Below are 18,136 nucleotides of genomic sequence, written 5' to 3' on the forward strand. Positions count from 1 at the left end.
CCCCGCCCCCGGCAAGATGACACACGGAGCTCGGCTGTTTATCTCCCGGGCCGTTGCGTCCAGTCACTTGGATTTCTGCCTCGGATTCTCCGTTTGCGAACCACAACCGACTGAGGACTCACCGAACGCATCGGGGAGCCCGAGGGTCCCCACGGAGGAGCCGCCCCGCTGCCCCTGCGGCGGCACCCGGGGGCGAGCAGCACCCGTTATAAGGGGACCCCGGTCAGTGCGGGATACACCGCGTGTGTCAGTAACGGTTATGGCGTGCAGCAACGGCGGCGGGGGACGCGCACCCAGAGGGCGCGAAGCCTCTCACGGAGCCGCAACGGCGGGCGGCGCCCAGCCCGCCCCCAGCCCGCCCCGGCGCAGCCCCTGGGGCCGGGCCGGGCCGGGCCGGGCCGAGCCGCCGGGGGGGCCGCTCCCAGGCCCGCCGCAAGGGTACGCCGGGCCGCAGGCAGCAGGTAAAAGCATCCCCGGGCTGGGGCGAGAGGTGGGGCGGCCCGAAACGAGGAGCAGCGGCCAGCTCTGCCCCGGGAGGCGGCGCGGTGCAGCAGCCGGTTCAGCTGCTGCGCGGCGGCGCGGAGGCCGCCGGCGCTCCCGGCCGAGAGCGGGCCAGGCCGCCGGTGGGGAGGCGCGCCGGGCTCGGACCCCCACCGGCCCCTGGGCCTTCGGCCGCCGCAAGGCAACGCTCACGGCCCGGCGGGGCGGCCCTGCCACTGCCCCAGCACCCGTAGGTGCGCGTCTGCCTCCACAGAGGTACACGCAGGGGCACCCGCACGGTGCTCTCCCCTCGCAGCCCGTTCACAGCCACCCAGAATGGCACCTTTCCTACCGAAACAGCTGTTCGCCTTGTACCTTTTCCCGATGCTTCTCACACCCGCAAATCTGCCATTTAGGTTCACAGGCCGTATCAGATTCTCAAGACAGAAGCTACTAAGTGCTTCCAGAAAATGGCAGGTAAGAACAAACACCGATAAAAATACTCTTCACCTCAGGTCTGGGCATGCTGGTACGTGGCATCTGTAACGTTTGGGTGGGATACTGAGATACTGCTTTTTCTAATGACTGGAACTACTTCAGTGATACCTTTGACAACCCCAGTCTCTCCCAGCACTGTGTCTTGAGTGCCCTCAGCTCTGCTGAAATGGAAACAAACCAGCAGCTCGCAGAGTTCATCTTCCACATCTGTGAGCTTCTGTCATCTCCGACTACGGAACTGCCGGTTTGCTGAGAGTTAACAGGAACAGCAAAGAGATAACCGCTCTCAATATTCCAGAATAAGTTACGAAACAGTGGTTTGAGTAGTTTATACACATTACATTTATGATAGCATCTGACCACAAATTTTAATAGTCTTTTGGCAAAGCGGTCATTTCATGGATGCTGTGCAGTTTCATGGATGCTGTGCAGAAATAATCACCCCTTATAATTTAGGTTAAAAAGGAGGTATTGTTTCTTCAAGCCTTCAGCTCTGGTTCTGTTAATTATCTCTGATACCTGAAACCTACCCATCACCCTGGTGGTGGTGCACTGAGCTGTGTGTCCCCTGGAGAAACTGAAATCAGCAGGTGCCTGAGTTTTTGTGTTGGTGGTCAGGAACCAAGAGCTGCATGTTTTACAAATCCAGTAATTTTCAATAAACCCTGGAAATTGCCTTCTCTGCAGCATTTATGTTTGAATAACTACTACCCCATAAAAGTATTTCATCTTGTGTTCAATGATGAGTGATTTTTTTAGAGAATTATTAAAGTTGAATGGCCTCTGTACAGTAAAATTTTGAACAAGCTCCAATACACCTTGTTACATCAGTTTAAGAAGCCCCATCCCAACATATCCGTCTTGCCGCTCAACTTACCTTAAATCCGCTCTGTCAGCAGTTTGAGATACACTAGACAGTTCACTCACATCTATGAAAAGAATCATACTGCTTTCTGTTGAAGTCGCTGTGATGATGCTGAAGTGGGGTAGTGGCATCTTAAACACCTACCCCAATGTTGTCACTTGTGCAGCACTGAAATGGATGATGAGGCAATCCCCACATTGCAGTAGGAAGATGCGCTGAGCTCTCTGAACTTGTTTCCACAAGTTTGAGGGAATCTAAGCTGGGATGGCTTTGATCCCAGCCCGCCCCTCGCACTTGCGCTGTAGCTTGTCTGACCCAGCCTAGGGAGCTAAAGCAGCAGACAGCTTTTTTTTTTTTTTTTCTGTTGTTGGGGGCGGGGGGCAGTGGAATCCAATGAACACAAATGCTGACTCGAGGAGGAACTGGATTGTGCTGATGTAGGATAGTGTGACTTGCTATGGAACACCCACTGTCCACTGAGTTTCACCTGGAAAGCCCAGTTTAGCACAAAATCGCTGGGTGAGGGGCATTTACTGATTAGTTCCTCATGAGTCGCTCATTGCTGGAGAGCAGGAGTCAAACACTGCCACCGTCATTCTGTTTCACTAGTTTTGTGCTGCTGGGAGAACACACTACAGAAAAATGAAGGACTGGTTCCACAAACTCTTTCATATCTGCCTCCTGTACTCCAAGGTGTCTTCTTGTTTTCTGTCTGCCTCCAGGAAGAAAAGTCCTGATAGTCTACGCACATCAAGAGCCCAGGTCCTTCAATGGATCTTTGAAGAGGATTGCTATGGAAGAATTGAGCAAGCAGGGCTGCAGTGTCACAGTTTCTGATTTATATGCAATGCAGTTTGAGCCACGAGCAACAAGAAATGATGTTGTTGGTGAGACTAGCCAAAATTACACTTTTTTCAACAATAACAACAAAACTTTCACCTTGTCTAACATGCTGCATTAACAATCCAGAACCACGCTGTTAGGTGCACTCTGAAAAAAAGTTGCTGTTATTTTGTACACATATGCCTCAACTAACAAGACCCAGCTTTTTACTTTCTATTAGCACTAAGTGTAGTTCCTAACTGACAGTGTAGGAACCCTACAAGTATCATCTTTATTTAAATAAATGTGGTCACTAGAAATGCCCCCTCAATCAGAAAAAATAAATATCTGTGTAGTGCAGATCTGTAAAACAGTGTTTTGCCTTTAGACTAAAGTGAATGAGGGAAAATTATTATTTTTACAGTATTTAAAATCAGCTGAAAACATGTTCTAAGAACCACCTTCTCTTAATGAACAAGATTATACATACTTTATGCAAGTTAGCTCCAGGCACTTAACTGCTTGGGCTTTTGAGTTGTCTTGGCACTCCTCAACTAGCTTGGTATTGTACGATTACTAAAAATTACTAGATGATGCAGTTAAGACTGGAGAAAAATAGTGATGCTTTTGTTAGGCTTATGTGATATTTTCACTATGCTCTTACTAGCATTTAGCCCTGGTATTTTTCCAGATTAGGAAACAGCCATAACATAATTTACTACTCTTTCTTTAAAACAACAAGCAAAAAGAAATAGCACAGGTCCAGTGCAAGCACTGGCAAAACCAAGAAGAAACTTATTAATGACGAGACATAAGTATTTCAAAAAGTCCACTCCTGAATATGAACTTAGACTCATAGTAACATTACTCAGAGGGAAAAATGCATTAGCACGTGTCCACAATCAATCTCTGAAGTCTACTTCTTATGGGTGAGAAATGCCTTCAGATACCATTCTATGAGTTTAGTTTATGAGGCTACTGTCTCTCTCTTCTGCTAGAGATTGATGATCTGCTAGTTGAATCAGCAGAATGAATGTGTATGTCTGATTCAGACATACTTGAATCAGCTTAACCAACTGTAGTGGAGTCAGCAGAGCTGGCCAGTACTGGTTCCCCAGCCCCTGCTGAGTTTCCCAGTTACAAGGGCTGAAAAGCAGCTACATAGTCCTTGTGATCACGTCGTGGTTTTAGTAGTCCCTAAAGCAGTGGCAGAGCAATTACCAAAATTTTCTTAAATCATCCGTCTGCATCACCAGAGTCTAGAGCCAAGTTGCTCTTACTGCACTTCATATGTTGCTACAGAAAGGCAAAAGATTTAGTACTGAGACACTACATTCCTCTTCAGCTTAAAATCAAATCACCATCAGCTGTGAGGATGCTGGATATCCATAAAATAAAAAAATAATTAAAAAAAAAAAGCAGCAGGGAAAAATGGAAAGCAATAACTCAATTTAGAACTGTAGATTACAACGTATTTCATCTGTACTTGCTACGGTGCTAGAAACAGGGCAAGGAACGACTACTACCTGTTTCCTTCTACCCACAGGTTGCTTGCACAACTCAGAAGAGTTCAATTATGGTGTGGAGACATGGGAAGCTTACAAGAGAGGAGGTTTGTCCAGTGATGTGATTGAAGAGCAAAAGAAGGTGCAGGAAGCAGACTTACTGATTTTTCAGGTCATTATTTTAAATTGTGTTAAAAAAGACTCCAGTTGTAATAGACAGGGGTGAACAAAAGAAAAGCAATAGTGAGAAAACTGTAGATTTCATTAGGAACATTGAATCTGTAAAGAGTAAAAAGAGGTAATAGCTCTGCCATCAACATAAAACAGACTGTATCCAGCATAGCAATTTCAAGGTGTCAAGTTTTTCTGGTATGATGTGGATCTTAGAAAATACCAAAAATACCAGGTTGTGTGTGAGCACTATTCATGCTAGCACAGTACGAGTTTTTCACACAAATAATAGCTCCACACTGGCATTTTTGGAGCATTGGAAGGCACATGATATTAGAACCTTAAAATACCTGATTAAAATTCACAGCAGTGCTTCACTTAAAAATCAACATTCAAAAGTAGTCTGGTTACGCAGGTTTTGTGAAAATTGGTTTTCATACTACCTGCACTTCAAAATGATTGCATTGAGCAACTCTGACCACAAAGTACTGAGTGCAAAATAAGACTATAATTCTCAATATGAGAACGTGCCATGTTAATCAGGCAGCCCAATACTATGTCTTGGAGCTCACACAACACAAACACAGATCTACACGCTGAGATGTGTGTAAGGCCTTAAGGTGGCCCTGATGAGTTACAGGTTTGGGATATGGTAACAGACAAAGGGAAGAGTGTTTAGGGATAAACACTTTAAGTAATGGTACAGTAACAAATACAGATCAGTAGTACAATTATCCGGGTCATTACCACAGCAAATCCAGTAATTCAACAGCACAGTTACCCTGGTTGGAATGACAGCAAATCCAGTAATTCACTAACACTCAGCCAAAGTTCATATCTTGGACGCACAAAGACATGCATGCCCACGGTTATCAGGCAGGCTGGCAGAAAGCAGGGCACGGCTTGTTTTCTGGGCGAGCAGCTGGGAGCAGCCAGTGGGGTCGGGGAATTTGTACTTTACCAACCAGACTGTCCTCATTTATTGCCGAGTTGCAGAAGCACTATCTGGACTTGCTAACGGAACATTGCATCCCATCTCTGCTCCCCACTGTGCCAGCTCTGTCCTCGTTGTCGACAAGTTCCAGAAGTACTGTATAAGGCAGTACTAGCTCCACACTTCTTCGTGTGCCTGTATGACTGTTGGCCTTAGGCATAGGCTATATATATTCCACTGTCCAATTCTAGATTAAATTTTGTATGTGACCATATCGCAAACATTTCACTGTAAGTCTTCATCATTTTTAAACAATTGCTTCTGAGATAAGTATAGTGAAATAGCCCCTGAAGGAAGTGGTTGCTTTCTGTCTATAGAATGCTATGAAGTTTAGTATGTTCTGGTGCAGAAAAAAAAAAAACCAAGCCTCTCAAAAACACCGTAAAGTAATTTATAATTATCTGCAGACTAAATTACCAATTCCAAAGATAATGGTGATTGCCTAGTCTCCACATTGTTTCCATCTTGAATTAAACCACACGTGGATAAGCTTTTACAGAATTTCTTCTTCTGTACTGCAGTGTGTACGGAGGCTTAGCGATAGCGATGCATCCTAGAACAAGAGTCCATAAAGCATTCAAGATAATGCAAATGAGACATGATAGCTTTAGGCTGTAGTCCCATGGGCTAACTGAAGGATCTAGAAGCAGAGGGTCCTACTGTTAAAAGTTTTCTTCTCAATAAAGTGATTCAGGGTCATCATGTCAGCCGGGTATGAAAGTAAGTCTTTCTTAAGATCTCATGGCATTTGTCAGCGTCAGCAGACTGTCAGATCGGAACTGATCACCAAATGTCAGTCCTGGTAATAAGGCTCTGTGTGCATTTTGGCCACATTGTCTATTAGATCATATGTTCCTTTTGCATTTCAGCAATAGGAGATGCAATTCTGTACAGTCTTAAGTTTGAATTAAACGGCACCCTCCTGCTTCATCATATCCCAGCTTTAATTTGTGTGGAAGCCCTCACATTCACCATGGTGTTAGTGTGCTATAGATGCTCAGGTATGTACCTGACACTGTTACAAAGCACTTCAGTTATTTTTGCCAAGCATAGTTACTGCCTCTCCTGACAGAGAGCTGGAAGAAGGCATGTATAAGATCTGAACAGATCAAGAGAATAGGATTTGGCCTGTAGACCAGGCCTAGGGATGGCCCAGACTCTCTGCGCTAACAAGGTAATTTCCTTTTTGCCTAGTTTCCCTTGTATTGGTTCAGCATGCCGGCAATCATGAAGGGCTGGATGGACAGAGTCTTGGTCCAAGGATTTGCTCATGAGTTTCCAAACTGTTATGATTCTGGTTTGCTCAAGGTATGTTTTTGAGACTCTTTTATTAAGATCAAGATTTGTGCAATGCTCTTGAGGGTATTGGTCTTTCCATTATATCTGCTTAAAGCTCTCACTTTATGCCCTTATGAAATAATGCTTTGTTAACATGTTGAGGAACTGTCTGGCTTGTTAAAACTGTCTGAAAAGTAGTACAATAAGGATAATGCAGTGGCTCCTAAAGATTTAAGCAGTCTCTTAGAGATTTTTAGCAGGCCTACAAAACGGACTTTATGATTTGGTAGGTGTATCAGAGTGCACTGAGATGGCATACAGCTTGCAAACAGTTTAAATCGATGCATTTCCTAAAACAATAGTCTGTCATTCTTCCCGCTGCTGTAGGACTGCACAAATCTGTAATGAGTGACATACTAGAATAGGTGACAAGATCCTGTTCTGGGATTAGATGTCAAAGTCTGGGATTAAACTATAAAACTTAGTCAGAAACCTGAAATACCCAGTGCACGAGCCTCTCTCCCGACTATCTCCTTTCAACCTTTTCTTCTTTGTAGCTTACAAATTAAGCAAGATCAGTATCTCTCTATGAAAATTCATAAATTTTTAATTCTCCACAGCATTGGGAATATCCCTGGAAAAACTTGGCCCACTGTCTGATAGTTATTTGCTAACAACTGCAGCATCCAGAAACAATCAATAATAGTTTTACATTTACATTCACTGCATATTGTTCTCTAATTTCTGATCTTCTTAACAATTCCAAACATTTCAGTTTGTTTGAATTTCAGAAATGGCTGCCTCTTCATGATGAATAGGACTAATCCCCAATGATCATAGCTGCATGCTGAGTGCAGGCTCAAGGCAGTTCGGATACTGCACTGGAAAAATGTTATTTCAATTACAGAAGCTAAAACTGAGAGGATAGAAGCTGAGCACGAGCCCATGGCTGATACCATTGTTACAGAAGCAGAATAAACACAGAGGTTTAGAACACCTGAGGAATAGTTTGTTCTTGAATTGTTCCGTGACAACCAAACCCAAGTTTGAAGGGGGACTATAGCATTCAATTCCTGTATTAAGGAAGGACAGGAAAAAGGATATTCTCAGTAACAGTATGCTTTCCAGCCCCAGTTTTCCAAACATTGCATAGGGGAGAACAAGGGTCAGCCCTGCTTCATACAAGTCAGATTGTAATTCCTTTTCTTTTCAACCTGTCTCTACCCAAAGCCCTGACATACAGTCCACTGTCTAGTTGTATGTCGTCAATCTTTGCCTCAGAGCTGCCACTACACAGAAGGTCTGGGAAAGAAGAGAACGCCACCTCCTCTAGAAATTATTGCTGTCCAGGTTCCCCTAAATATTTCTTGAACTATTTAGCTACTCTTCTTTAAACATGCTTAACTCAAGCGCTGCTTTCTTAATTCTAGAACAAATTAGCCCTGTTTTCTTTCACCACTGGAGGAAGCGAAGAGATGTATGCAAAAGGAAGTATCAATGGTGATATTCGCTATCTCCTGTGGCCCATGCAGGTATAAGATGTGAATATTTTGTTGTTGTTTGCCTTATTTTTTGTTATTCCAATTATTTTTAACAGTTGTATTATTATTTTATATGAAATATTATAAGAAAGAATTGTCAGTTCCAAGCATCTGCAGGTTATACATTGGGCCCTAAAATCCTGACACTGAAAGTCCACAGTTTTAAAGTTGTTTTGTGCCCCTTCCTCCAGATTTGAATCTGGAGAAAGCTTATACTGTCAGCCTTTTAAGTTTTTCTGGTGTTATAGGATTACCTTTAGCCCTCGTGTGCAGGATTTCTTTCCCCTATAGCTACCTGATTCACGTAGGAGGGGAGTCACACATTATCCTGGCATTAACATTCAGCATCCCAAAGTTAGCATGTCCTTTCTTACTGCTACCCTTTTATCAGACATAGCAAGCATGCTTTGAGAAATTTAGGTGGCAAGGCAAACTGTGCCAGCTACTTCTTGATATAATGCAACAGATGTGCTTAAATTCTTTGGTCTCCTACCCATTGTGATTACTAGCTGTCTGCCCTTGTGAGGCTATCTAGCTGCAGCGCTTGCAAGTCAATGTGACAAAGAATGTGAAACACAACTGTGAATTCAGAAATACACAGAGGGAAAATGGCAAGTTGAGCTGATTTGAAAGGCACTAGCCTTCGTTCAGGATCATTTCGCTAAGCCAGAGGCAAAAGGTTAAAAAAAATACATTGAAGTAGATGAGAAATACACTGCGGTTCAGGAACAATCCGTGGATGTTCAAACAGTACAATGAACTTTAGGCTGTCTCTGATCCTTGCAAATTTAATAGCATACAGCAGCTGAAGAGAACAGTTCTGTGGGTTTAACAGCACTTAAAAATAAATTCCACAGAGCAGAATAAATGAAGATGGCCTTATTTTTCAGTGTATTGTATGTCATTCTGCTTGATGCCTAGCCTTCAATAGTGACTGTCAGGATAGGTAATGAACTTTTGCCATTCATTTCCCTTCTCCCGATAAATGCACAGGTTTAGAGAACCTACCTTATATTGGGTCAGAGAAACAGTATTAGGTTTGAATCTTCCACATTCTTGAATTGAAAATGAAAGACTATTTCCTGAGACATTTCTTTCTTTGCTTTGAGTCCAGCATGGAATTATGCACTTTTGTGGTGTCAAAGTCCTTGCACCTCACATCTGCTTCGCTCCGGAGTATGTCTCTGAGGAGAAGAGGAAGGAGATGCTGATTGCTTGGGCCCAGCGTCTAAAGACTCTCTGGAAGGAAGAACCCATAAACTGCTCTCCTGAGTGGTATTTCCAGTAATGTTCAAGTACAAGACTGCAAAGAGAAGATCTTTTTTCTCCTCTTTCTGATGCTCTATCTCAATACCTGAATGCCAATCTCTTAACTCAAATGTTTTATAAGTACTACAGCTAGCAGCTTAACTGGCAATATAGCATTTATCTTCATTGATTCCTAGGAATTCTCTTCAATGATGGGTGCAAAACTCTTTGTGAAGAATTATCCATGCTCATATAAACAGTGACATCCTGCCTACAAGTGGTTGATAACACAAGCAGTATTTAATTGCAGATTATACCATTGCTGCTTATGAAACAGTAAAGTACATTGCCAAGCTTATTTTAACACTTTTTGTACCAGCTCCCACTTTTTTTTTTTTTATTTGCCAGGGAATATGCTGCCCATACTCAACCTTGTTACGGCCAATCCTGTTCTTTTAAATGAGAGCTCTACACTTGCACCTTTGAGCTACAAACCCAGATCATGAATAATGCAATAGGATGTACAGTTGCACAGTGATGTAGACAGCTCGAAAGCCTTGTGGACAGCTTTAGGCTTTTCCACATATTTACAAAACAATATTAGAGCTAGGACAGATACCAGAAAAGGAAAAAAACAAATACAAATATTGTATAGCAGTATGTGCATTCCTATAGAATGTAGCTCCCATTTGTACATAAAAATGCAGCTTCCTAGAATCAAAGGGAATTCTCCATTTTTGTTACCCTAAGTAGAGACAAAAATGAATCCTATCTGTTCCCTGCCCCTTCAAACAGTCAGTATTGTTGTTTGGGCCTGGAGGGCTGGGTGCATGGTGTCCAGCATCAGCATAGGTGGGCTTCCTTGGAGATCTCCAGCCAGGCAGAATGCCTACCCAGAAACCTGCAAGAGCACTGTCTGTCTACAAGCCAGGATCAAATGGGACAAAATGGCTGACTGACTCTTAACATCCGTGATTTTTGCCTGGAACTTTAGCAGGATTATTTTTTGTTTGAGAGCTGTTAACTCTTTTTGTGCATATGGCACAGGGTGGGTTACTTACTTAGCTATACAATTTCTTGCTTTGATTATCTTACTTAACAGCTGGCTTTGCACTTTGATATTAAAAGAATGTGGCCTGAATAAGAAATGGTCTTCTGAGTCACTGTCAAATGACACTTAGGCCTCTGCATACAGAGCAGGCATCTGCCGTACATTCTTTGTAGCAGCCTTGTCATGACCCACCCTTATGTTTCTTTAAGGGCTATTTGGATAATAAAGATGCTGAGCCCAGATTCTGGAGTGGCGGTGTAAACTGATACACCAGGCTGGGAGTTGCTACCGCAGAGAAAGATTCGTGTGTTCCTGTTTGTCACCATATGATGTGAAGGCCCACCTCTAGCAGAGACAGACCCCTGGAAGCAGTGCTGCCCTAAGCTGTTCCAGATGTCTGCTTCAGCATGTGTGAGTCTGTCTTTAGGTTACACAAGCAAGAAATCTGCTTTGGCTCAACAACTCTTATATAGGAAAAAGAAAGTGAAAGGGAATAAAATTGGAAATGTGATACACATAAGTTGTGGGGAAGGCTGGTTCTTGCCCAGAAGACTTAGGAAAAACAACTCTAAGTTACCTGAAAAGAGATTGGAAGACAACTGCAAATTAAAACTGTATAGGAGAGGAATCATCTTTATGTTCACTGTGTTCAGTTACCAGACTATTCAAGAAAGAAGGAAATGGATATGAAAGCAGAAGTTGAAACTGTCAAACCACATGTTACTGTACTGGATCAATCACAGAGCTTAGTGAGTTTAAATTTTAGATGAAGAATCTCAGACTGACCTACACGATGAAAATCCACTTCTTGACACTATTTGGCAGACACATGCCAGCTCACACACATGGTAGCATTAAGTGCCCATATGAGACTGGAAATCTGATATGCAAGCATACAAGAGCAGCTGTGCTAGGTCAGAACAAGGATCCTCCAACCCTTGAGTTTTTTCTCCACAGTGGCTATAGGTCAGGAAGAACAAGCACTTCCCCTGAATACTGTCCTGGGCTCCAACTATATTTAGTTTGGGGGATTTCCTGAGCTATATTTGTTTTCTGTATATTTGCCAAGCCAAATAAAATCTCTGCTCTGAATTTTGTTTAGTCTTCTCTTGAATTCATGCCTACATGAAGCAGCCAGTGTATTTTGGCAAAGTTCAGCATGTCACCTTTTTCCTTGCATGAAGCATTGGAGTTACGAGGGATCCTGGGGAGGGTGAAGCACCTGGTTCCCAGTAGCTTAGTTTGATTCCTCCCAGTCAACAGTAGATAGTTAGTCCCATCTGTTCTTTTACACAGTGCTTGGAGTTTAGTAGGTGAGCATCACCTCCCTGCCTAAATAATCTCCTTTCCGGGCCATGGAATCCTGTTCTGCTCAGCTGTTCTTCCAAGAGAAGGCATTGGTCACCCTTGTTGCTCTTCTCTGAGCTCCTCCAGTCTCACTATTCCATTACTGAGAAGAGGGGACCAGAAGCGCACACAGAGTCAACTCTTGAATTCACGTGACTTTCTCTGTTCCTTTCCTAATAATCTCTGACATATGATTTGCTTTTGCTAATGTTTTTATCTGTTGTAACCCTAGATCTTGGCCATCAGTGGTAATGGTCAACTCAGGGGCCATTATTTTATACATCAGTTAAGGGTAATGTTTTTCCTCGTGCACCTCTCTACGTAACTTGAATTTCACTTCCTGTCTCATTGCCCAGTCACTCAGACATTTTTCCGGAACTCTACACAGTCTGCTTTCCTTGTCCCCCCTCCAAGTATCAGCAGACTTTCTCAGCCTCCTTGCTCATGTCTTTTTCCAGATAATTTTCAACAGCTCAGATCCCTGCACTTGTAACCTCCTGAGTGCTGACCATTTACTGTTGCCCTCTTTGTCCTATCTTTTAAACGCATCTCCATGACCTTCTTTCTCATCCCCTACCTGCTTAGTTTTCTTAAAAAAAAAATGATACAAAACTGAGTCAAACACCTCTTGGAAATGCAAGTAGACTATATCAGCCAGATCACCATTATCCACATGCATTAACTCCCCCTAAAGTAAATTCTTCAGGAATATCATTCCAATCTGAAAGCCACTGTACAAGGGGGTATATGATGGGGGTGAAACTAAGAAGGACTATTCATCGGTAACTTTCTGCAGTCAATCTCAGTCCTTGTCTGTGTAGTCTATTCTCATACAGAAATCGTTCTGCACGCATCATAATTCTTGTTATTTGCCTTTATTTCATGTCTAGCTCTCCTATATCTATTCAGAGAAGAGGTAATCAGAGCTGTGAGTTGTATCTCAGTTGTGGGCACATAGTAGACTAAATGGCATTTGCTGAAGGGTGTTTCTCCTGCAGTGCTTTGGAAGCCAGTCCGCTGTACAGCAATAGTGGGTGCTGAGCCAAGAGTTATTGGCCTTGTTCTGATGTGCTTCCAGTGGCCACTATATAGCACACTGTATGTTCTGGCACATGACTTTCAAAAATTCAAGGGAAAATTTTAACATGTAGAAAACTAATAGAGAGCGGTCTGTATGATTAATAAGGAGAGAGAAAGGAAGAAGCAGAATTAGTTTCTCATTAGTACTAGAAATGTTACAAACATTTTTATCAGAAGAATGATTGCCTTGCTAAATCACATTACGCTAAAAGTCAAATGTAGCCCTGTCAAAACAGCATTGATTTAATCGGAATAAAGCTGTAATTAGCTGAGTAACTTGTAGCTGCTTTTCAGGTTGGGGAAAAGGGTATAAGGCAACAGGTTTTCCTCTTCCATTTAGTCTAGGGATTTGGTTTTTGTTGCTGGTGGTCCTCCTTTTCCACACACTTTTAAGTCTTTGACAATTCATTCCAAAAATCATAATTGAATTTCTTTTATTTGATGTTCTGAAATGGCAGGTGAATCATGCTTGCAACTTCAGAAAAACACAGGGAAACAAATAGATCACTATCTGAACGATGTTATCAAGAAGCCTCATAGCCTAGAGAAACCAAGACTGATTTCTTGCATTAAGGTGCTTTTAATCCAGGTTTCAAAAAATTAGACAGGTGTAGAAGGTTCTTTCTTTGGTTTAATATTTGATTCCTGAAACAACATCACTGAGGTTAGCTACTTGCTTGCAAAAGAATATGCTCTCCGGTGGACAAGCTAGCAGAAGGTTGTGTTGAAGAGAGGAACAGCCAATAATAATATATGCATAATTCATGTACAAGTTGTTTGGGTTTTTTTAAAATCCTACTATGCTAGTAGATATCCTAAAGCCTAAAAAGCCTACACCCCACAGAAGAAATGCAGAAAAATTAGGCTTAGGGTACTCTCAAGTTTTAGTGCTGGGTAATTGTCTCATCATTCTAAGGGTATTAAAATACCTTCTGTGTCCATACAAAAATGCTCCAAGATCCATGATGTTTCCTTTGAAATTAGGTAAGTCACTACAAAGAGTAGCTGAGAGAGCTATTCCAGCCTTAGTCACAAAACTTGAGTTAAAAAGTATAAAAGAATCTTTGACTACAAACGTTTGGGGAAGTAGAGGGCTTAGTCCAGAGCAGCAGCCTCGCATTTCAGCAGCCTCATTTTAGTCCTTTAACATAGTGGCAGTAGTTGATCATTTCACAAACAAGTCAGAGAATTATCTGTTCCTGCAATGCTTTTGTTGCTTCCATCTTACTCTGCTGGTGTTCATATATTTACAGGAACATTCTCCACAGAACAAAATACCAATGAAATACATATTGAAGAATTTGTGTCACAGTGCTTAGTGCAGGCTGATTAAAAAAAAAAAAATAATTTACAAATACTGGTGAAGTTCTTATTTTTTTAACAGTAAAATATAGTGAAATAATAATTTCATTATCAGTTATTTCCAACTATCCTAAGACATTTTTATACTCCTCCAGATTCAGCAGTATTGTTTTTAATACAGTTTGAATGCACAGGAAGAGACAGAAGACCAGTTTCTTCCCTAGGATTATACAGCCAAAAAAATCCCTAGCTGTTTCTGAATTACCAGTTGTAGTGGTTTAGGCCCTGCCGTGACTGGAGACCACGTTGCCGTTGTCCCTCCCCCACCCTCAGACCGAGTAGGACACAAACCCCAGGGTTGAAAGAAGGGGAAATTTAATACAACAGTGTAATAAATAACAATCTAAACAACAACAATAAACAGTAATAATAATAAACAAAAGATATACAGAGAAATACCGCAGTGAACACAGCCAGCCCGCCGTGCATGCTTCCCCAACCAAAGCCACAAAGGAAAGCTTCACTTGCTGCCGCACCAGACCTGACATCAGCATGGTATGAATAACCCGGCTGGAGATCCCTTCCCCCTGCTGGGGAAACTTAACCCTATCCTACCTGAACCAGGACACCAATTACCCTTGACAAAATGAGAAAGCGTTTTGTTAACATCTGACAGAGAGAATAAACAAAGACCCAAACAGAATGTCCAAGCAACAGACTGTCACAGATGACTGCCACACCTGCAAATGCTACGTACTCCAGTGAGATATGCAGAGCAAAGGTGGTGTCTTTACTGGAACTTAAATGTGAAACCAAGGGGAAACGATATCCTCTCAATATACTCGACGTGTACACCCTTGTATTTCTGTCATGTGTTGCTAGGCCACACCTCAGCATCCAGGGGAGACTTCAGGTGGTCATCTTTTGAACTCAACTGCAATGGAAAATTGTGGCTATGGTCAGTCACAAACAAGGGTGATTCTCAAGTCTCCTGGGGCATCCATTCTGCATTCAGATTCCCCAGGGGGATACAGCCCTTCTCCCCATGCATCAACACTGTGGCTTGCACAGTGCTGCATTTTCTCCCACCTCAGCCTTTTGGGGGCTCAGAGAAATATAATAGAAGTTTTGTTGTACTGATGAGCCAAAGCTAGCTAAAACCATGGCTTCTCTCTGTAAAATCAGCTCTGCTACATAATATCTTGACAGCTGTTGGACATCAGTGAGATCAGTCAGACCAAACAATACTTCAGCTTTAGATTAAAAGGTAGATTACAGACAAATATCTCAGCAATTCACAGGAGACACTGAGAGGGAAAAGCCTCTAAAGAGATACCCAGCAGCAAACTGCAGGTGGAGAGGAAGGAGTGGATAAACTTAAATCTCTGTAGGCAAAGCTTGCTACAATACAGTCTTCAAAGTTAATACCAGGAAAATAACCCTGTGCAAAGTCACTTTGCTGTTATGGCACAAGTTTTCTGTGATTGGATTTTAGATTTTAAGATTCACGAGATAGGTAACCATTCCAGGTAGCCTTGGTCTAGCACTGTGGAGTTTTGACACTTTATTTATTGTCCCCTACAATTTTTCTAGCGATGCAATGAAACCTGCAGATTTCACATACAGCAATTTTCATCCTGCTGACAATAAAAACAGCTACATGTTTCCTGTCAGTTTTAATAATATGCCTGAAATTTTTAGTACAAAGTAAGTGAAAGTTTTCTCGAGATTGGTAAAAGTTTCAGTTAAAGTAAAGAGAGAACTAGTGGGCTTATTTTATTATCATTAACACTAAAATCGAAAATTTCTGCTCACATAAATGCATTATTGTGAAAAGCATTAAAACTGTACCAGCCTTATTGTCCAGTGCAGGATAACCTTCCTTCTCAAATGGAATTAAGAGATTTCTCCATAAATTCAGATGCATTTTTGGATCATTTTTCCTCTTCATTTTGAAAAGGAATGTAATACCTGGCAACAGTGACCCATAAGCACCAACAACTAATTGCTAATTTCTGGGGGGTTTTGCCTAGCTGTTGACAGAGCACCACTGGATGAGACTGAAACCTTTTTAACCACACAGTTCTTACAGATTTAGCCATCTTACTTCCTGCCTTCAGCCCACGTCTTCAGCCACATACACAATGCAAAACTCAAAAGCAGAAAAAAACAAAACAAAAAACTTCAGAAGTAAAATGTTATCAAAAAATATCTGTAATGTTTGAGATTGCAACAGAAGACTAAAACTGCACTATCAGCCCACCAGAGATACCATGTCTGGATTTGCTTTTGCTTTATTTAGTTGACAGGTGCCCCAGATTCTCTGGACTGCAGGTTTAGTAACACCCTCCTTACAATACCTCAGTGTGGATGGACATGAAATGTCTGTATTCAAACTACAATGAGCTTAGTTTGGTGATGCAGCGTAACCGTCCTGAGTCTTCTCATTACAGTAGGTGTGATCAGCCCTTGCATCTGGAGCTGTCACAGCATTAAACTCCTGGCTCAATACCAGCTGATCCAGATTCACTGGAAAACAGGGATGCACTGGGCACACACCAATTCCATTGCCAACATTGGGGTTTTTTTGTGGAAATTACACACTCGGCATTTTTTGGAGGGTTCCTGGGAAGAAATCATTTGTTCAGTTTGTCCAACTAAAACTGTCTCAAGTCTCAGACAGAAAACTTGAGCTTGACGCTGATCGCCGAGGCTGTTCCACCTCTCCAAAACTGCAGCCGCCTGCATACTACTGTTTCTCATCTGTCTCTCCAAAGAGACACCTTTCAGAAAGCTAGAAGGTAGGAGCCACCTGCCCCTTGCAGATGAATGTGCTGGCCAGCAGAAGGCACAAATCACACGCTGTCTTCCCCTAGAAGGGCAAATAAGGGTACATGGGTGGTTTAGGAATTCAGATACTACATTGCTGACCATCACAGGAAGAAATTAAAGGATGAGTTCTGTACTTGGAAAACGTCAGAGACCTAGAATATGACAACATTACACACTGGCGCACCCATGTAAATCTCAGAGGCCTCATAATACTGAATGGGGTTCTTTTGTTTGCGAATGTCTTGTTTGTATGTGGCAGGAATAGGACAGGTATAGACACAGAAACAGAAGTTCTCCACAGCTGAGGATTCCTAACCATGAAATCCACCATGGGGCCTAGCACAGAATTAAATCAAACCCTCTGTGGCCACTGCACTTATCTCAGATCTACAGCAGGCTGGGGCCTCGGTTTCCACCAGGAAATGGGACTAGGCTCCTGGACCACTTTTGTCCCCTCATCACGATCAGGCTTGCCCTCCAGCTTTATACAAAGGCTCCCTCCCTTGAACACAAGTTGTGCGCTGCAGCTGCCCTCCCTCCCACATGGACCTGCTGCTGCTCTTCTGGTAGTGCCTGGTAGTACCGAGCTGCAAAGTCCACAGCATCTGCAATGCCCTGTGGGGAACGTGACCGTTCCCCAGAATCTGAAAGGTCATGGCAAAGAGGGAGACACTCATCACCACCATCATTTCACTGGAGGAAAAGTGAAGGGATCAGTGTTCTGTGAAGCAGCCGAATAGACATTATTTCTATACTAGAACGGGTTTCCTAACAAAAATGATAAATACATTAGTTATGGAATCTTCGTTGCTGTTAGGACAATGACAAACTACACAAAATCTGTCAGAAATGCCTAAACACACCTGACCTCTGCAAGAGGATGGACTAGATGGTTTACGACGGTCCTTTCAGGTTAGGTATTTCCGCGGGACTGTTACCTGTTACAGTTATTCTGTTGACAAACAGAAACCCCTGCCTCCGCTCTTCTTGAACGAAAAGCTGCCACTTGGGCACCAAAACCACCACAGAGAAACGCATTTCCACCACGCACCGAGCTACCGCCTGCCGTCAGTCCCGGCAACGTGTTCACAGCCCGCACCACGCTCCCAGGGGCGGGCGGAC

The 18,136-nt window shown here is 42.8% G+C and overlaps 1 protein-coding gene across 2 annotated transcripts; it reads left to right on the forward strand.

Annotated features, from left to right (window-relative positions):
* The first annotated feature begins 360 nt into the window (after positions 1–360).
* On the forward strand, positions 361–11,545 carry NQO2 (N-ribosyldihydronicotinamide:quinone dehydrogenase 2). Of its 2 annotated transcripts, XM_074899598.1 has the most exons (8): positions 361–461; positions 897–957; positions 2,566–2,730; positions 4,212–4,342; positions 6,530–6,643; positions 8,044–8,145; positions 9,269–9,438; positions 9,811–11,545. In XM_074899598.1, exons 2-8 carry the CDS (start codon positions 951–953, stop codon positions 9,863–9,865), a joined length of 744 nt encoding a protein of 247 aa, XP_074755699.1. In that variant the 5' UTR covers positions 361–461; positions 897–950; the 3' UTR covers positions 9,866–11,545. The 2 variants fall into 2 exon arrangements, with proteins under 2 accessions (XP_074755699.1, XP_074755700.1); XM_074899599.1 differs by having other exon boundaries at positions 9,269–11,545.
* The last annotated feature ends 6,591 nt before the right edge of the window (positions 11,546–18,136 follow it).

This window comes from Athene noctua, chromosome 2 (assembly GCF_965140245.1).
Source record: "Athene noctua chromosome 2, bAthNoc1.hap1.1, whole genome shotgun sequence".
Taxonomy (NCBI): domain Eukaryota; kingdom Metazoa; phylum Chordata; class Aves; order Strigiformes; family Strigidae; genus Athene; species Athene noctua.

Excerpts from the sequence above, each read along its gene's own strand:
- NQO2 (XM_074899598.1), top strand. Across the intron at positions 2,731-4,211 it reads AACAAGAAATGATGTTGTTG|GTTGCTTGCACAACTCAGAA; the intron begins GTGAGACTAGCC and ends TTCTACCCACAG. Across the intron at positions 8,146-9,268 it reads ATCTCCTGTGGCCCATGCAG|CATGGAATTATGCACTTTTG; the intron begins GTATAAGATGTG and ends CTTTGAGTCCAG.